Source organism: Sesamum indicum, linkage group LG8 (genome assembly GCF_026168435.1).
Source record: "Sesamum indicum cultivar Baizhima isolate 11 linkage group LG8, ASM2616843v1, whole genome shotgun sequence".
Taxonomy (NCBI): domain Eukaryota; kingdom Viridiplantae; phylum Streptophyta; class Magnoliopsida; order Lamiales; family Pedaliaceae; genus Sesamum; species Sesamum indicum.
Window position 1 is genome coordinate 21,986,407 of NC_142664.1, and position 17,266 is coordinate 22,003,672.

Consider the following 17,266-nt stretch of genomic DNA (forward strand, 5'->3'; position numbering starts at 1 on the left):
TGGAAAGTTTTGCAAGGCATATATATGCTCAGCGACATGCAAAACATTTCTATCTCAAATTTCAATCATGTTTCAGAGAAAAAAAAAGAAAAGCATTGGATCAATCACCTGTACAACAATTAACGTATATATCATAGTAACGGTATCACATTCAGTTTCATGATGTCAACCCGTCACCTGGATAGAGACATGGAAATCTGATACTTTAAATGATATTTATAGGTCTGTGATATATGAAGTGATACATGTCTTCAAAGATGAAGTTCAGTTGCATGCAGAGACATTTTTATAGGTGTTATGATTTCATAAGGATGTGCCAGATGGCGCAGTTAAGAGTGTCCCACAGTAAAAAGAGTCTATTGTATAGTACTAGCTATCAGAAAACCATATGGAGCTAGAGTCCGATCAAATTGTAAACTATCAATAGAAGCCAGCGCAGTCAGTGTCATTAACCCCCAATCGACTAAGAAATGTATGTATCTTATACATCCTTGAGTGAGAAACTTGTGAACAAGTATGAAAACTGATGTGGACTATTCAATTGACCTTCTTAGATGCCTTCTTTTTCGGGCCCGAACTGGCAGGCTGTGGTTTGGGATGCTTTTCAGCTTCACTTGGGTCTAACCAACTCAGAGGATGACGATTGAAGAACGGCCAGTTGGGAATGGTAATAAGAGAAGTTAATACAACTCCAGCTGCGTAAATAAGCAACATGGTCTGAAATGACCCCAAAACATAGCCTGCAATAAATGCAACTACTGCAAAAGCTACCAACATCAGCTGCATCAGCTGCTCGGCTAGCTTCTGCCCTTGCCAATCCATCTTCAAACCAATCAATGTGAGATGACTTACTTTCAACCTACTGAGAACACATCAAATATACAAGAGTTGTTAAATTATTAGAACAATCAGAGTTAAAGAATAGGCCTACCACATATAAGATAGACAAGAACCTGATATAAATACAATAATCAGTTGTAAAAAATAAGCCAACAATTGAAAGGATCATAACATTTGAAACCATACTTAGTATTATTGTAAAATAAGTATACCAATCTCAATTTGCAGTTGTCACAAAATTCATGATACTGTTACTAAACGAAAGAACATCATTGAATATGCCAGCAGTGCTTCAGGGGGCAAAGGTGAAGTGAAGGTGGAGCTGCCTATGTAGAAAAACTTAAGTGTCCACTTATTGCATTTTCTTTTTCAATAATATAACTCCCTCCACCAACAACAAGGATTTGTTAATTATCTAATATGCATTCATCTTATACACTTGTTGAAATAAGAATAAAACAGTATGAATTTAAAGAGCCAAACTGCATAGGATATATTATCTAGGGAGGACCTATAACTCGGACAAGTAAATAATAGATTGACGCCAGAAAACAGGCAATGAAAGATAGCAGAAACCTAAAAGTCTTGTGCAACATAGACCTAAATCAGGTGAAAGCATTTCCATTCCAACTTTCAAGACCCAGAATCAACCAAAAGACTTTGAAGAACAAGTAAATTGTAGTGATGTTCTCCCGGATGGACATGATTTAACAGCCCTATAGAAACAATTCCAGTTACAATACCAGATCATCCTTGCTCCCACCTTTCAATGTAAAAGAAATTCGTGAACTTAACTTTAATTGGTCCTCTGAATTGCTTCAACAGCACTTAAGATGTAACGTGAATTCGTCCATTAGAATTTAGACACAAGCAAGCAAACAATAAACGTGACCTCGAATAGATCTTTGCTGGACAAACAATCTGAAAACTACAGAACTTTAAGAAAAGAAGTCCATAACAAAGCTGATTAAAAAATTTCCAAACACACGAGAACACACACGCATACGCGAATTCCAAACAAATGGAACATGTTCTACGTACATTTGAACCAGCAGGCTTCTAACGGAGGCCACACCCATCTTAATTTACATGTCCAAACACACACCCGCACACAAAATCACAACACCGTACTCGGTCAAATTCAAACCCAAATACATCTGATCTACATCATTTCAAAAGAAGCCATCCATTATCCGACTAAATTCCTCCAAACACTAAATCTCGAGAAAGAAAACACAATTTTTACACAAACATCAACGTCCATACCATAAACAACGCTTCACAGAGGATACCGAATAACTCAGTCATTTACAATCACACATCAAACAAGGTAAAAATGCAGAATTGAAGATGTACTCAATTAAGGAAATAGGGGTATGGAGAGAAAGGAATTCCACTCACCGTTAAAGGGACGACTGTATAGACGATTCTGTCTGAAAGGATCGAGGTTTTAGGGCGTGCGGGTAATCGGTAACCGTTAGATATATAGTGTGATGAGCCAGTTCAAGACCCATATCTCAAATACCAAAAGCAAATGTTTGGGCCTTCAGACATGTTAGATCCAAGCCCAATTATTATGGGCCAGTCCAAACTTACATCAATTTACTGAACCACTTTTGGTACACATTCAGGCCCATTTACTTTCCATTACTGAGGTTGTATAAATAAAATAGGATTTACACCCCCTCCCTTTGAGATTTGGTATAATTATACGTTAAACCCCCTATGATTTGAGAAATTTCATCTAACACTCCTGAAATTTGCTTCCATCTAAAATTCACTGAATTTGCTGATGTTAACAAAAAAATTGAAAAAGATAGATTTTTACCCCCAATTGACCTGTTACAGGTCAAATAAATTTTTTTGTGATCAAATTATCCTCATATGTCTTCACGCATTGATACATGTGAGGAAATAGATTTCACCGTTATAAGAGTAATTTATTACGAAAAAAAATATTTGACCTACAATAAATCAATAATAAACTAATCGATGGTAAATATCAATTTTCATTCAATTCTTTTGTTAATAGCAACAAATTTAGTGAATTTTGACTAACGAATAGACTTATTTGTTAGATGAAAACAAATATTATGGGTGCTAGATGTAATTTTTCAAATCATATGGGTTTGAGTGTAATTATACCAAATCTCAGCAAATAAGAATGTAATTATCCCAATAAAATAATAATACATCCAAATAAGGTCATTACTTTGCATTATGAGCCCTAATTTTATTGTTGTTTGGATTGAATAACCTAACCCTGCCCAATAGTCTAAGTCAACTAATATAATTAATATAGATTTTTTTTTTTATCTTGTCACCAAAATACCTCATATAACAAAGTAAACGATGCCTTAATGAATTGACTAAATTAACCCCATTTCAAAAAGGAAAACTGCTATGAAAGTTTTGTTATTCTCTTTTTTATTTTTTTCTCCAATATATAATTTTCTCTTTCTTTCTTTCCAACTTTATCATTCAAACTTCTTTAATCATATTTTCCATAAAATTAATCAAAAATGATTTTAACAAAAATATAAATATATTTTCTTTTTATATTTTATATAGAATAAATTTAAGTACATACAATGAGTGTCTTATTGTTGCTAATAATACATACCCCTCGTGACCCGATTTGTTACATGGTTAAAAAATAACATACTAATAGATATTTAATATATTAAAATAAGTCAGCAAGAAGGGGAACAAAACCTCAATATGAGCAAAAGTAAGAAGAATCATAGGAGATATTTTCAATTGTCCATCTTATATCAATTTGAATTTTGACAAACTAAAATCCTTGCAAGTTGTTGTTTGCTTCATCGAGTTGCTTCTTCCATATGATTTTAGGCCACATTTTGATGGAAGTGATTAGAAAAAAGTATTTTAAAGGATTTGAAATCCGATTTAACGTAGAGTTATTCAGACAAAATCAAACTTTATTTTAAATTTGAAAATCCTACCTTCAAATCCACCGCAAAATTGAATATTTAACTTAAAATAATTTGGCAATTTATATATAAGTTGAGGGGTTTGATAATTATTATCGAATTTAAAAAATTATGAACTGAATTTAATCATTAATCTAATTGAACTCAATATAAGCTTTATTTGAACAAAAGATGAATCCATCTCAAATAATTTGATATTTTTAAACGTAATTTATGGTCTTTGCACTGATAAAATATAGCTCATATCAAACTTAAAATCTTATCAAACTGTTCTATTCAAACTTGGTTTGTTAAATTTAAAAAATTGAATTCAAACAAATATTTATCTAATGTCGAGTCATCTGATTAATTTTTAACACTTACTTTAATTTCATGATCCGCAGCTTATTACACAAATAATAAACAGTTGGATTTCATTTAACGGGATTTGGTCGTATGTAAAATTTTACGATCACTTCACCCCTGCGATAAAAAGTTTATATTTTCCACTTAATGATTTAAAGAAAAAGCAATTCAACCTATATCTGAAATGAATACCCCCAACCCAGCCCAAGGCATAATCTCAAACAGTGCATCAATATCCACGCAAGCACGGTTGCAAATTCTAGCAACACTTAAAGATCATAGAAAAATAATATCATCAAAACATGGCATAAAATTTGGTCAATCCAATAATCCTCTAAAATAGAAAAATAAATAGCAAAATTCATCTCCAAAAGGAAAGGACAGAAACGGTGGAGTTTTCTCAAAACTTGTTCAACTATATGATAGACCACTCGGTACAAAGCTCAAGCCTTCCTGGGTTTGCTTGTTGCCAATTGGGATTCAGGCTGCACAACCAAAGAGTGGACAGGTACTGATTATTCGTCGAAAAAGTAAGGAATATGCCAATTTGACCAACAAAAAGAAAAATATGGTTACCTCCTTCTTGACTGGCTCTTCCTTTTCGGATAGAATCAACTCAATATGGCAGGGAGATGACATGTATGCTGTTAACGACATCTTCATGTTAGCAAATTGAAGTCCACAAGATTCAGAACAAAATGGTTAAGGATAGAAGAAACAATAGGTCTACGTACGGTTTATTCTTCCGTGAGCACGGTATGTTCGGCGTCTTTGCTTCTGCGCCTGGTTAACCTGAATGTGAGAAATGTAGAGAGCATCCACATCCAAGCCTTTCACCTGCCACAAAGATCATCATCACCTACTGAATTTAAATGCAAATGATGAGTTCAAAAAGAAGCTGGGAGAAGAGATGAATGGTTTTACCTCAGCATTACTTTCAGCATTCTTAAGCAGATCCAAGATGAATTTAGCAGACTTCACAGGCCAGCGTCCCTGTCCATTCGAGTGCCTGTTTTTTGCCTGAGCAGTTCGGCCTACACCTCCACAGAAGCGGGTGAAAGGTATGGCCTGCTTGTGAACAAGCACATCCTCTAAATACCTCTTGGCCTTGCCTAGGGGAAGCTTCCTAATAGCATGTGCTGTCTCCCTGGTGTTCTGTATAAAGGTTGGAAAGAAGTTATTATGATCTGTAGATTACTGCACAAATCCATATACTCTTTATGTGATAAGACAGCCAGTATAAGCTGATAGGGTTAAACAAAAAAGTCGCAGCAAACGGGAAGGGAGAATATCTGTGGTTGATAAGGAACTCTTAATGAAGACCATACATTTATGAATAATGGAAGGCATTTAATAGGTCATGAAGGCAGTACATCTCACATTAACACACAATATAATGCTACCAATCCATCCCAGTTTTCCACCATATCTAAACTGCAAATCCCAGCAGGAGAAAGATATATACGAGTACTATTTAAATCAGTCTCCAGGCATAGCACAACTTTGATCGGATACACAATAAAATCAACTGAAATATGCAGAAATGTAGCATTGTTTACTGAACCATCAATCATTGCAATAACTCAAGAGGTTCACCCAATAACATTGCGGATTTTTATCCCTGAAGTTTACGAGAGACCCGTTCACAAATGGCAACAGATCCCTGCTTTTTTCATCAGGTTATACCAACATAAACCCCCAAAGTAAAGCTTTACATCAGATTTTCTCTTTAACCCTGCACTTAGCTCATTATGCTACCTCAAAGGTATCATAAAAAGGCACATGAAACACAAGTAACATCCAAATCACAACCTCCACTTCTACCAATCAAAAATCCATGGGACAAACATTTCTATAACTGAAAAAAGCAAAAATGTAGCATTGTTTACTGAACCATCAATCATCCAATATGTCAATAGGTTCACCCAATAACATTACGGATTTTTATCCCTGAAGTTTACAAGAGACCCGTTCACAAATGGCAACAGATCCCTGCTTTTTTCACCAGGTTACACTAACATAAACCCACAAAACAAAGCTTTAGAAAAGATTTTTTCTCTTTAACCTTGGACTTAGCTCATTATGGTACCTCAAAGATATCATAAAAAGGCACATGAAACATATCTAACATCCAAATCACAACCTCCACTTCTACCAACCAAAAATCCATGGGACAAACATTTCTGTAACTGAAAAAAGCAAAAATGTAGCATTGTTTACTGAACCATCAATCATCCAATATGTCAATAGGTTCACCCAATAACATTACAGATTTTTATCCCTGAAGTTTACGAGAGACCCGTTCACAAATGGCAACAGATCCCTGCTTTTTTCATCAGGTTACACTAACATAAACCTGCAAAGCAAACCTTTAGAACAGATTTTTTCTCTTTAACCTTGCAATTAGCTCATTATGGTACCTCAAAGATATCATAAAAGGCACATGAAACATATCTAACATCCAAATCACAACCTCCACTTCTACCAATCAAAATCCATGGGACAGACATTTCTATAACTGAAAAAAGCAAAACTGTAGCATTGTTTACTGAACCATCAATCATCCAATATTTCAATAGGTTCACCCAATAACATTACAGATTTTTATCCCTGAAGTTTACGAGAGACCCGTTCACAAAAGGCAACAGATCCCTGCTTTTTTCATCAGGTTACACTACATAATCTCCCAAATGAAGGTTAAACATCACGAATTTTTTTCAGGACACTACAACCAATTGAACCTGTAACCATTCAACCGCAGCAACTTTATTCATGTAAAATTTAAGGCACACAAACCCAAACATACTATTAATGTCACAAACAAAAAAGACAATAAAATTTCACAGAAACTACAGGCAAATCCATCCAGACAATTCGACAGTCAAATCAATAAAAGGGGAAAAATAAAAACCATCTGCTACAAACAAAACTCAGAAATATTAGGTATCAAACAAAAACAGTTGCAGAAAACTAGTGGAAAGTAACCACAAAAAAACTGTTCGCACCTTGAAATGAACTCTGAGATCGGATCCCCTAGCCTTGCAAGCTGCAAAAGTTCAAATTTGACCAGAATGAACAAACCAATTCTACGCAAAATTAAAAATTAATTATCACTATAACAACAGAAAAAATGAAAAATAGAAAACGTAGCAGTAACTTACATTTGGTGGGATTGTCAGGCTCTCTCGAGTACTTTACCTGATAAATAGATCAACATAAATTAAATCTGAAAAAAAAAAAAGAAAGAACATGCCGCACAAATTGATCAGATAGAAAGAGAACCGGAGGACATACCATTGTCGTTGCTGCTTCTGCTGCGCAGTGGAGAAAATACTCTGGCGTTAGGGTTTTACTTTGAGCAGCAAAGCTGCAGACTACTTGTTGCGCCGGGTTTTATAAATCTCCCATAAAAATGAAACCCTAAAGACCCAAGTGAAGAGTAATGGGCTGGGCTACCCGTTTTTGGGCTCCTTAATTTTGTCTTACTATAGTTTTGGGCCTGTGGCCCATTAGTCTAGAGAGAGAGCGAGAAAGAAGAAAATGCTTGCAGCTTGCTTGTGAGATACGTCTCGTTCCGGTTAAGTCAGGTGGTATTTGATTGCTGAATAATTTTCTCATTTCAATCAAAAATTATCTCAAACACATCTCACTCCTCTCACAAAATCATTCACCTCACTTATAATTATTTATTTTTCTTATTTAATATCTTTTATGCATTGTATCAATTATTATCATTATATTTTTATCTCACATCCAATCACATACTAAATAAAAAAATTCATCCCAACCAGACTTATTCCATCTTAATTTTTTCATTGAGATGAGATGAAAAAACGTACAATCAATCACGACCTGATTGCTCCTAAATAAAAAAGGTTAGATAGTGACTAACTTTGTTAAGATTATCCCAACTAAAATAAATCTATTTTTTTTATACGGAATATTTCTTTCATCAAAGTTCGTTAAAAATTTGTCTAATTTCATCGTAACCCCAACTTATAGAAGTGTGAGTAAGTCAAATCCAATTTTAGCATTATGGGCTAGTCACCATTATTCCATAATACGCTGATATAAAGTGAATAATTTTACGTCCCTACCCCCACCAACATGCTAGTAGAAAGTCAAACTCAATTTTCATTGGATCAGAAATTAAGGGTTGGCAACCATCAACCCATAATACACTCACATAAAGTGACAAATTTAACATTCTTATCGAAATTCCAACACTTGCCATTCAAGTGGAGATTGAGCACTCAACCGCCATACCACCATGTTGTGATAGTTCTTTTAATTTTTATTTTGGCAATCGATTTATAATTGTTATTTTTTTCAAAGATTTCAAAATAATATGATAAGTTCTTTTTAAAAGAAAATGACAAAGTTAATGATTCGTAACTTATTAGTAGTATGTTAAAATTTGACATAATTATAAATATTTTTAATTATTTTAAAAATTATCAATACCTCCTCATATTTGATGGAATTATATGATTCTCGATGCATATCTGAAATTCTCAATTTCACCCTTGACATATTTTTTTATTATTTTTATTAAAAAAATTTAGAAAATTATAAAAGAACCAGACAAGGTAGATGAAAAATTTTGAAAAATTACCACTAAGTCCACAAAAAATTTAGAAAATATGGTAAAATTATAATTTATAGTCCATAAAGGCAGTTTGATCAGTTCAACAAGTTGAGCTACCGCTCAAATTAGGGAGTGTTGATAATTTTCCAAATATCGAGTGAATATTTGTATTTATATCAAATCTCAAAAGAGCTCACTATAATTAATCTATATTAAATTATTAATCGAGATTTTAATTTAAGTATGCATTAATACTTATATCAGGAAAAAGAAAAAGAAAAGAAAAGATCAATGTCTTTGTTTATAACAAATTGACAAGAACAAAGTGAATCTAAATACACGTCATTTGGGTTTTGGCTTATTTACTTTATTATTATAGAATATGTATATATATATATATATAAATATTTTTTTAATAACAAAATTAGTGTAAGACTTGAACGAATTTACTAAATACTAATTATAAATATTTAAATTTATAATTAATTATTATAACAAATAATAATAATAATAATTTTACAAAATAAAATAAATAAATTGACCGAAGTCGTGGTTCGATCCACGACTCCCCATTAATTTAAAAAAAAAAGAATTAAAAGTCGTAGACCTTATATTTTTCTTGATCAATTAAAATAAATTTTATTTATATATATTTTTTATAATAAAAAAGTAAATAATCATTTGGGTTTTCGCTAGCACCCTATAAAGTAATATATATTTGGACCTGCATCGACTTTTTCAGAAAATGTAAAGAGTTCATAATTATTTAATATATTGAATTTTTTTTTAGTTATAATCTTGTTACAAGCTTCCTACATAATTTTATTTTGTCAAAATATTCTAAATTTTATTTTTGAAATAAATACAATATCTTATAAATGTTAGAGACATCTATAGCGTCGTAGTTTCAAAATAAGCTCATTTATTTTAGGCTCGTAATCAAGTTGTTATTTCAATAATTTTATTACGAAAAATAAAAAAGAAAAAGAACAATCAAGTTTTATTCATTAATAGTAATATAACAGGAACAGAGGCAAAAATCGCAGACCAATCAATAACTTATATGCTAAAAATTGCCATTTATGGCACGTTACGTATATAGTAGCTCGCCTCACATTTTTAAGCTCCCCAATTTTATTATTTTGAAGACGAAAAACACAACGCACAGTTCAAAATTAAACGAAAACTAATGAAATAGACGCCAGCCCCATTACGAGCAAGACGCTGGTAACGACTTTCTGCCCGTTGCTAGCGCTTGTTGGTGTTGTCTTCGTATTATCGGAACTTGTGATTGTGGAAGAAGGTGGAGATTTTGCAGAGGCAGTAGAGCCAGAAGGAGAGTCTGCAGATGCGCCTGTGCTTGAATCTGCGTTGCCCACTTTGAAGATCTTTGCGTCGGGTGAATCTGCCGGGAGATTCAGTAATGCTGAAAAAAAAAAGAAAAAGTTATGCAATTTTATTAATACATATTTATGTAGAGGTAATCAGTTAGCAACTGAAATAAATTTTGATCTTTTTGGTGTTCTTTTTTTAATTGTTGTTAATATATACCTTTATTATATAATTGATTACGTCGAACTGCAAACCGATGATATAAGTACTGATTTCATTTACTGTGTAATTGAATCGTAGATATATGACTAAATTCGATGAGACTTCCCTGCATATATATATATAGTAAAAGTAACGTACAACATTAAAAAAAATAAAAAATATAGGATTAGCGATAGGAAAATAACGGACAACTTTAATATTGTCATTAATTATATATAATAAGTGATAAGAATTTTTATTTTATCAAAAAAATAAATTTCACAATTTTAATAATAATAATTATTTGTAAAAGTTGCCGCTAGCAAAGATCAATGACAAAAGAATAATATGTAAAATTGTCCCTAAAAATAATTAATGATACATATATAATAATGACCTATTTGTTGTCACCTGTATTAACTTGTGTTGTCACCTGTATTAATTTGTGTTGTCACTGATTATCCATAAGACAAAATTATTTTTTCGTCCTTTAATTTTATCCCCTATTACTTTTAGTCCTATAAGTATGCATTTTGTTTATTTAGTCCTGTAAGTTATAAAAATAACAAACAATAGTTCTCCGGTCATTGAAATTTTAATTTTTGACCAGAAAGATAACATGGCCAGTCACCATTGATAGTCACGTGTCTAAATTGTTGAAAATTCAACAAATTCCTGCTATGTGGCAATTTCAAGCTTATTTTCAAAATTTCGTCGAAAAATCATGTAGAGAACTATGTTCGGACTGTTTGTCATCATTTTTGTAACTTATAAGACTAAATAAACAAAAGGCATACTTATAGGACAAAAACTAATAGGAGATAAAGTTAAAGAACGAAAGAAATAATTTTCTCTTATATATAATGACAACTTTATGCATATTTTTTTATTACTAAATTAATTATATTTTGATAAGATCAAAATGATCACTTTCACCTAATATATGTACCTCTACTAATAATTTTAGAATTATCACTTAATATTTTGTAATTAATATATATTTTTGCAGTTAAATAGTAAAAAGAAAAATTTGATGAAACAAAATAGAACACGACAAAGTCTTAACTTAAATCAAAAGGGTAAAAGATATTTCGCAATCCGAACTATGGTTGCTTTTGTATTTTATCATCTAAACTTTTTTATTTTGTTTTAATTTAGCATGCCAACTACATGAGTTTTTCAAGATACCACCTCATATCACTTTCTTGTGGAATTTTGTATTTGAAAATGATCACATCCAACATACATGCAAACTCTTATGGTTGACATGAAAAATTAAAATTAAAGAATTTAAATGACAAAATATAAAAATGATGGTAGCTGTTGGCAAGGTAATCTGAATTTTACCAAAATAAAAATATAAAATTAAAGTTATAAGCACAAGATATTTACATGGGCAGTCGGAGACTTTGGCATCAATATTGCAAGCTGCGGGCATCTGGAGAGCCAAAGTGGTGTTGATGGGAAGGCCCATGGAGGGGTCACTGCTCTCTTTGATCAGCACACACAAACACTTGGGCTGTGCAGTTTTCACTTTCTTGGTGTCGTCACAGCACTCCTTCGTCGGCTGTTTGGCCGTCCCGCTCACGAACGGAATGCACGCCGCCAGGTTCGTCAGCTGCTCCGCGCATTCCTTCTCGTCCTCCTCCAAGTTCGCCGCCACCGCCGACAGAAATCCGGTTATAGCCAGCATGATGAAGATCATGGAAACAGGGTTTTTTCTAATTGTTTCCATTTTTCTTTCTTTTCTTGAATTTTTCTCTGATTTTTTCTTTTTTAATTGGTAGTGTTGTAGATATATTGAGAAGGTTTGGAGGGATATTTATAGGGTATGTTTTTGTTGGGGTATATTTATTGTGTTCCATACTTAGTTTTAATTAATGATCAAAGTGGGGAAAGTTGGTAAGGTTTGTAGTCCCCATGCAAAGGATACTCGTAGATTGAATTTTCTATTTTAAATTTTGTTATATTATGATTTATATCATTATATATATATTATGGGTAATGAAATTATAACTGCAGCATGCATATCAAGATAATAATATCCGTCTAATAATTGATCAATTAGCTTCCATTAATATTTCATCTAAATTTTGTATTGATTTGCCAAGAATACATTTTTAGACTCTAAATTATAATTTTACATAATTTTTTAAATTTTTTATTCAACATCATATTTTTATAATTTGTTTTTGTAATAATGTTTGCCCAACATTATGCTTCTATATATATATTTTATCAATTTTTTGGAAAAAATTTAAAATTTTAGTAAGGATAATTAAATACGAAAATTATCATGAGCTATATAATTATATTACATATCAAAAAGTGTATATAATTTTAAAGAAATTATTATTATATTAAAGGAGGTTGGTATAATTTACACTTTTTCGTTTTAAAGTGATTTTAAATTCTAACTCTAACATTTATCAAAATTCATCTAATATACAAAATAATAAATGTATACAGAACAGCAAAATCGGAGATTTGTGAAGCAAAATTAATGCATGTTGATATTAGGATGTGCATTCAATGCGAAATGTACTACGCTTTGGAAAATGCAATTCCATCTTCCAAGGAAGGATGAGATATGTAATTCCTAGTTTCAATTTAAATTCTCCTCTTAAGGTGATTATTGTAATTACATATAAATTTTTTATGATTTGAAAAGTTCTATTTAGTATTTTTAAATTTTATTTTTGTTTAACAACAAATTTCTGTATTAGTCAAAATTTATCGAATTTGTTGATATTAATAAGAAAACATGATACAAAATTAATATTTATCCTTGATTAAATTATTACTTATCTATTGCAGGTCAATTGTTTTTTTTTTTTTGACTAAATTACCCTTGTAACAGTGAAAATATACCTATTATATACATTAATGAGTGAAGACGTATAAGGATATTTTGATTATAAAAAATTTTGTTTGACCTGCAATAAGTAAGTAATAAATAAATCAAGAATAAATATATTTTAGTAATATCAGCAAATTCGATAAATTTTAACTAATATAGAGAGTTATTTATTAGACAAAAGCAAATCTAAAAAATATTAAATGTAATTTTTCAAACCACATGGGTCTACATGTAACTATATCGAATCTCGGGGAGGGGAGTGTAATTATTCCTATATTTTATCTCAATTTTTATCCTATTTAATATATATTTCATTTAATATATACACTTTGTATGTATAAAGATGATATAATTTACTTTATTTAAGAAAAAAACTTTACACATATGGTGTGCATATATATAGATTGAAATAGAAAATGCAATATAATTTAAAATATAAAGTCCAATCCACTGGAAAATATCTTATTGTTGATATTGTGTGATTTTCTGTTTATAATTATCATCAAATATAAAATATCTATATAATAATTTACCACAATGCTTATAGTCATGAGATGAATTAAATAAAATTAGAAAAATCAGAGTTAACAGAGAGTTCCGATACTTATAGTTGTCCTAAAATCATAATTGTTTTCCTATTTGTAGATATTGATGATTGGATAAAAACTTCATTACCTCTCAATATTATCTCATTCCAAGTGTACGATCATTTACGAGATTAAAAACCAATTTTTAATTTCGCTGCCAAAACTCTAAAATACTCGTAGAAGTATGAAATGTATTTCTCAAAACTCGCATAAATTCTTGAAAAATATGAACTCCCTATAAAGGTATTCTACCTCAATATGCCAAATGAAAAAGGTATGACTCTTTAAATAGTTTAAGGAATTTGACTATTATGAAAAATTAAGTGGCCTAGTTGATGATGCGCTAGACATTTATTTTCAAGTTTAAGAATTAAATCCAGCATAAATTATGTTAGAAGACAGGCCCAATTTTCCCAACACCAATAGGTTCAAATCTTGCTAGTCCATTCATTATTAACAGATTGAAAGACCATTGGCCCAATCAGCCTAGTTTCTTTCCCCCTACTAATGAGGCGACACTTAATCCATGTCAATATCAGCAAGTTTAAGGCTCATTCACCTCATCCGACACGTTAAATATTATTATACATATTAAATACCATTCACTCTAAAATTACGCCAAATGAATCTTACACATGTATGAGCTTCTAAATTTTTTCAAACAAACTTAGCCAAACACTCACCTAGACTTGTGAGAACCCAAGTTTTATTGGGTTGAATTAAACTTTTCTCTCAAAATCATCAGAACAGGATTGCATACGCTCCCAGCTAAAGTGAGAAGAGTGCATGTCTGGTATTGATAAATTAAAGGGTAAACATAAAAATCCTCATGTGTTTATGCGAAATTTATTGAAAATTCTCATGTACTGAAATAGGCAAAAAGCATCCTTTAATTACTGTAAATTCTGTGAAAAAAACCCTTTCATCAATAATAGATGGAGAGTACATTGACGCAGTAGTTATACGAATATAAATGTTTTATTCTCATCTTTTAGCAATAAATGTGGTGAAAAATGACCAAAATACTCAATTTTGGCCTCTATTAAACTTCATCACCAAAAGAATAAAAGATGAAAAAGTGGGAGCTTGTGAGTTAGTGTTAGGTAATATATTTATATTAATTTAAATATGATTTTGTTTAAATATTTTTTAATAAATTATATTTATTTACAAAATATTTTAATTAAATATTAAAGTACCAAGTATATCGTATTTTTAAGTTATATGATTTATATTATTTACTATAAATAATTTTTATACTAAAATTCATGTATGTAAAATAAAAAATTAATATCTTTTAAAAATAAAAAATAATATGTATATATATTTTTTGCTATTCTGATAATTTTTTGGGGTTCTTCCTTCTTTTGCCGTCGGTTACTACTATTGGCCACCACAAGAACCATGGGGATTGTGCATCATCGTTGCCCAACTTGGATGACGGCGACACCCATTTCTTCTGGAGTCGCCCAAATCGGGAGAGACGACATCTCCCCCTTTTCCGCTGAGCGACAACGAGGTCACCAGAGGTTGGATAGTGATAATTGTTCGTTCGTTGTTGTCTTTATATGTATATATATACACATTTTTTTATCTTTGAAGATCAATGACTGTTAAAACAAAAATATAACATATAAATAATTTAAAATTTTAACATTGTTAAGTATAACAAACGGTGGGAGAGAGTGTGCATCATTTCAAAAAATAATTTTTTTTTATTGGCCTATTTCATTAACACGGGGGAGTTTTCATCAAGTTTTGCACAAAACATAATTTTTTCTCTTTTGTAATTTAGCCAAAAAAAGTGGCTGAATCTCTTAATTGATCTGTCATTTATATTCCCGTCCTATTTTAATCTTTCATCTCTCAAGTGTACCGTAATAGTTCCTCATTTAAAAAAAATTCTTACTGTGGTTCTCAGCTGATAAGTTTTAATGGGATCTAATTAAAATGGATTGAATATTCCATTAATGAGTGATACAATTGAAAAAAAACTCATAGACTTTAATAATTTGGCAACAATTAAAAAAATATTATGTACTCCAATAAAATTATTTTCATAACTAAACAAAAATTAAAATATTAATAAATCAAGTACTAATCATTTTTAAAAAATAAATAAAGTTAATAAATGCAAGTCGAAAATATTCTTTGAATTTTTACAATGCATTTTAATTTGACTAATAAATGTTAATAGCGATGGTAGCACAGAATAATAAAAATATTACAATCAAGTTTGAGAATCAATGTGAAATAGAAAAATCAAGTTTTTAAAATAAAGACAAAGTATGTTAACTGAGATTCATATCAATTCTTTTTCATGCATATTTTGCCTTTCAAACCTATGCTTAAAATATATTTATTACATTTATTTTTTCCCTTAATAATTAATAGTTGTTTTATTAATATTTGTATTTTATTTACTCATATCAATTACATTATTACATTTTATTTTTCAATAATTGACAAATTATTTAAGTACTTGAGTTTTTTCAGTTTTACTCCTTATTAGTGGAATATTTTTGTCCACTCTAATTAGATTCCATTAAAACTTGAGGAAATAATGTAGAAATTTGCTTAAAAAAATTAAGGGGCAGATTACAACGATTTCTTCTTAGGCTTGATTTGGTATAATTACAAATACACCCTCATATTTTAAAAATTTACAAATACCTCCTCAAATGAAAAGATAATGTTGTACCCCTTAGATAATGAGATGGAAATTACTATCTTGTCCATATTGATCTAAAAAAACAAAAAAAAAAAAAGAAAAATTAAAAAAAATATATGAGTGAGTAAAAAAAGTATTTATAAATAATACATATAATTTTGGCCAAATTACTATAAAAACTAAATAAAAAAATTTAATAGAAGCTAACGAAATGAACTTGTTGTCAGATAAATATTAAAATGAGAGAGGTATTTGCAAATTTAAAAGATAAAATTTAACAAAACTGTAAAAGAGGTAATCATAATTTTCCTAAAAAAATAATACACAATTGTTAGTTGCGGAAATGGCGTGGGGATGGGTGCACGTTCCCAGCATACCATATCCTTCCACAACAAAGGCGACTACAGGCTGTACAGCTGGTGCTTTAGAGAACAAACATGGCGACCCAATGTTGCAGAAATATGATCTACCTGTTAGGACTTGCTAGAAGAATCCAAGGGGAAAAATGCAACTAACCCTATTATCGTATCATAAATCAGTAAATTATTCATATATAGAAAATAAAAATAAAATATTTTTATATATTTTTTAAAATACAGTAATTTATCCCCTTTATTTATTTAAAATAAAAATACGAAAAATTGACTGTTATTAATTTCGGGCCTAGTTGATGCAGACCTCCACACCCAGCATGCAAATAGTTGGATTAGGCCTAGGGAATTTGGGCTTGTTTTGCATGTCATTTTGCTTGGTGCAAGTGAATATAACATCTTAAACATATGTATATATATATATATATAGAAAAAGTTGAAATCAATATTTCCAACAATCATAAACACCATATCGGCATTAGTCCAACAGTGTTAAGTTAGCTCAATTTTTGGTGCG

General features: G+C 30.7%; 3 protein-coding genes and 4 non-coding genes across 9 annotated transcripts; all 7 read right to left on the minus strand.

The window, feature by feature from the left end:
* Window positions 1–395: 395 nt before the first annotated feature.
* Window positions 396–2,351, minus strand: LOC105168399 (signal peptidase complex subunit 1). 3 transcript variants are annotated; one of them, XM_011088465.3, is made up of 2 exons: window positions 2,242–2,351; window positions 396–862 (listed from the first exon to the last, which is right to left on the minus strand). In XM_011088465.3, the coding sequence occupies exon 2, from the start codon at window positions 820–822 to the stop codon at window positions 538–540; it is 285 nt and encodes a 94-aa protein (XP_011086767.1). In that variant the 5' UTR covers window positions 823–862; window positions 2,242–2,351; the 3' UTR covers window positions 396–537. The 3 variants fall into 3 exon arrangements, with proteins under 3 accessions (XP_011086767.1, XP_011086768.1, XP_011086769.1); XM_011088466.3 differs by having other exon boundaries at window positions 396–859; window positions 2,242–2,340; XM_011088467.3 differs by lacking the exon at window positions 2,242–2,351 and adding an exon at window positions 2,107–2,233.
* A 2,064-nt stretch (window positions 2,352–4,415) lies between these two features.
* On the minus strand, window positions 4,416–7,585 carry LOC105168400 (large ribosomal subunit protein uL22y). Its single transcript, XM_011088468.3, has 7 exons — window positions 7,434–7,585; window positions 7,301–7,337; window positions 7,145–7,185; window positions 5,064–5,294; window positions 4,874–4,976; window positions 4,716–4,783; window positions 4,416–4,624 (listed from the first exon to the last, which is right to left on the minus strand). Exons 1-7 carry the CDS (start codon window positions 7,434–7,436, stop codon window positions 4,583–4,585), a joined length of 525 nt encoding a protein of 174 aa, XP_011086770.1. The 5' UTR covers window positions 7,437–7,585; the 3' UTR covers window positions 4,416–4,582.
* On the minus strand, window positions 5,681–5,812 carry LOC148787305 (small nucleolar RNA snoR74). Its single transcript, XR_016067106.1, has one exon. It is a non-coding gene; the product is annotated as a small nucleolar RNA snoR74 (small nucleolar RNA).
* LOC148787306 (small nucleolar RNA snoR74) lies at window positions 6,011–6,141 on the minus strand. The gene has a single exon (XR_016067082.1). It is a non-coding gene; the product is annotated as a small nucleolar RNA snoR74 (small nucleolar RNA).
* On the minus strand, window positions 6,342–6,472 carry LOC148787307 (small nucleolar RNA snoR74). Its single transcript, XR_016067116.1, has one exon. It is a non-coding gene; the product is annotated as a small nucleolar RNA snoR74 (small nucleolar RNA).
* LOC148787308 (small nucleolar RNA snoR74) lies at window positions 6,671–6,801 on the minus strand. Its single transcript, XR_016067076.1, has one exon. It is a non-coding gene; the product is annotated as a small nucleolar RNA snoR74 (small nucleolar RNA).
* Window positions 7,586–9,708: 2,123 nt separating the features above from the next.
* Window positions 9,709–12,074, minus strand: LOC105168402 (non-specific lipid transfer protein GPI-anchored 14). Its single transcript, XM_011088469.3, has 2 exons — window positions 11,653–12,074; window positions 9,709–10,153 (listed from the first exon to the last, which is right to left on the minus strand). Exons 1-2 carry the CDS (start codon window positions 11,993–11,995, stop codon window positions 9,903–9,905), a joined length of 594 nt encoding a protein of 197 aa, XP_011086771.1. The 5' UTR covers window positions 11,996–12,074; the 3' UTR covers window positions 9,709–9,902.
* Between the last annotated feature and the right edge of the window lie 5,192 nt (window positions 12,075–17,266).

Excerpts from the sequence above, each read along its gene's own strand:
- LOC105168399 (XM_011088465.3), bottom strand. The coding sequence starts at position 822 with ATGGATTGGCAAGGGCAGAAGCTAGCCGAGCAGCTGATGCAGCTGATG.
- LOC105168400 (XM_011088468.3), bottom strand. Across the intron at positions 5,295-7,144 it reads ATCTCAGAGTTCATTTCAAG|AACACCAGGGAGACAGCACA; the intron begins GTGCGAACAGTT and ends ACCTTTATACAG. Across the intron at positions 4,977-5,063 it reads ATGCTGAAAGTAATGCTGAG|GTGAAAGGCTTGGATGTGGA; the intron begins GTAAAACCATTC and ends TCTTTGTGGCAG.
- LOC105168402 (XM_011088469.3), bottom strand. The coding sequence starts at position 11,995 with ATGGAAACAATTAGAAAAAACCCTGTTTCCATGATCTTCATCATGCTG. Across the intron at positions 10,154-11,652 it reads CAAAGTCTCCGACTGCCCAT|CATTACTGAATCTCCCGGCA; the intron begins GTAAATATCTTG and ends TTTTTTTTTCAG.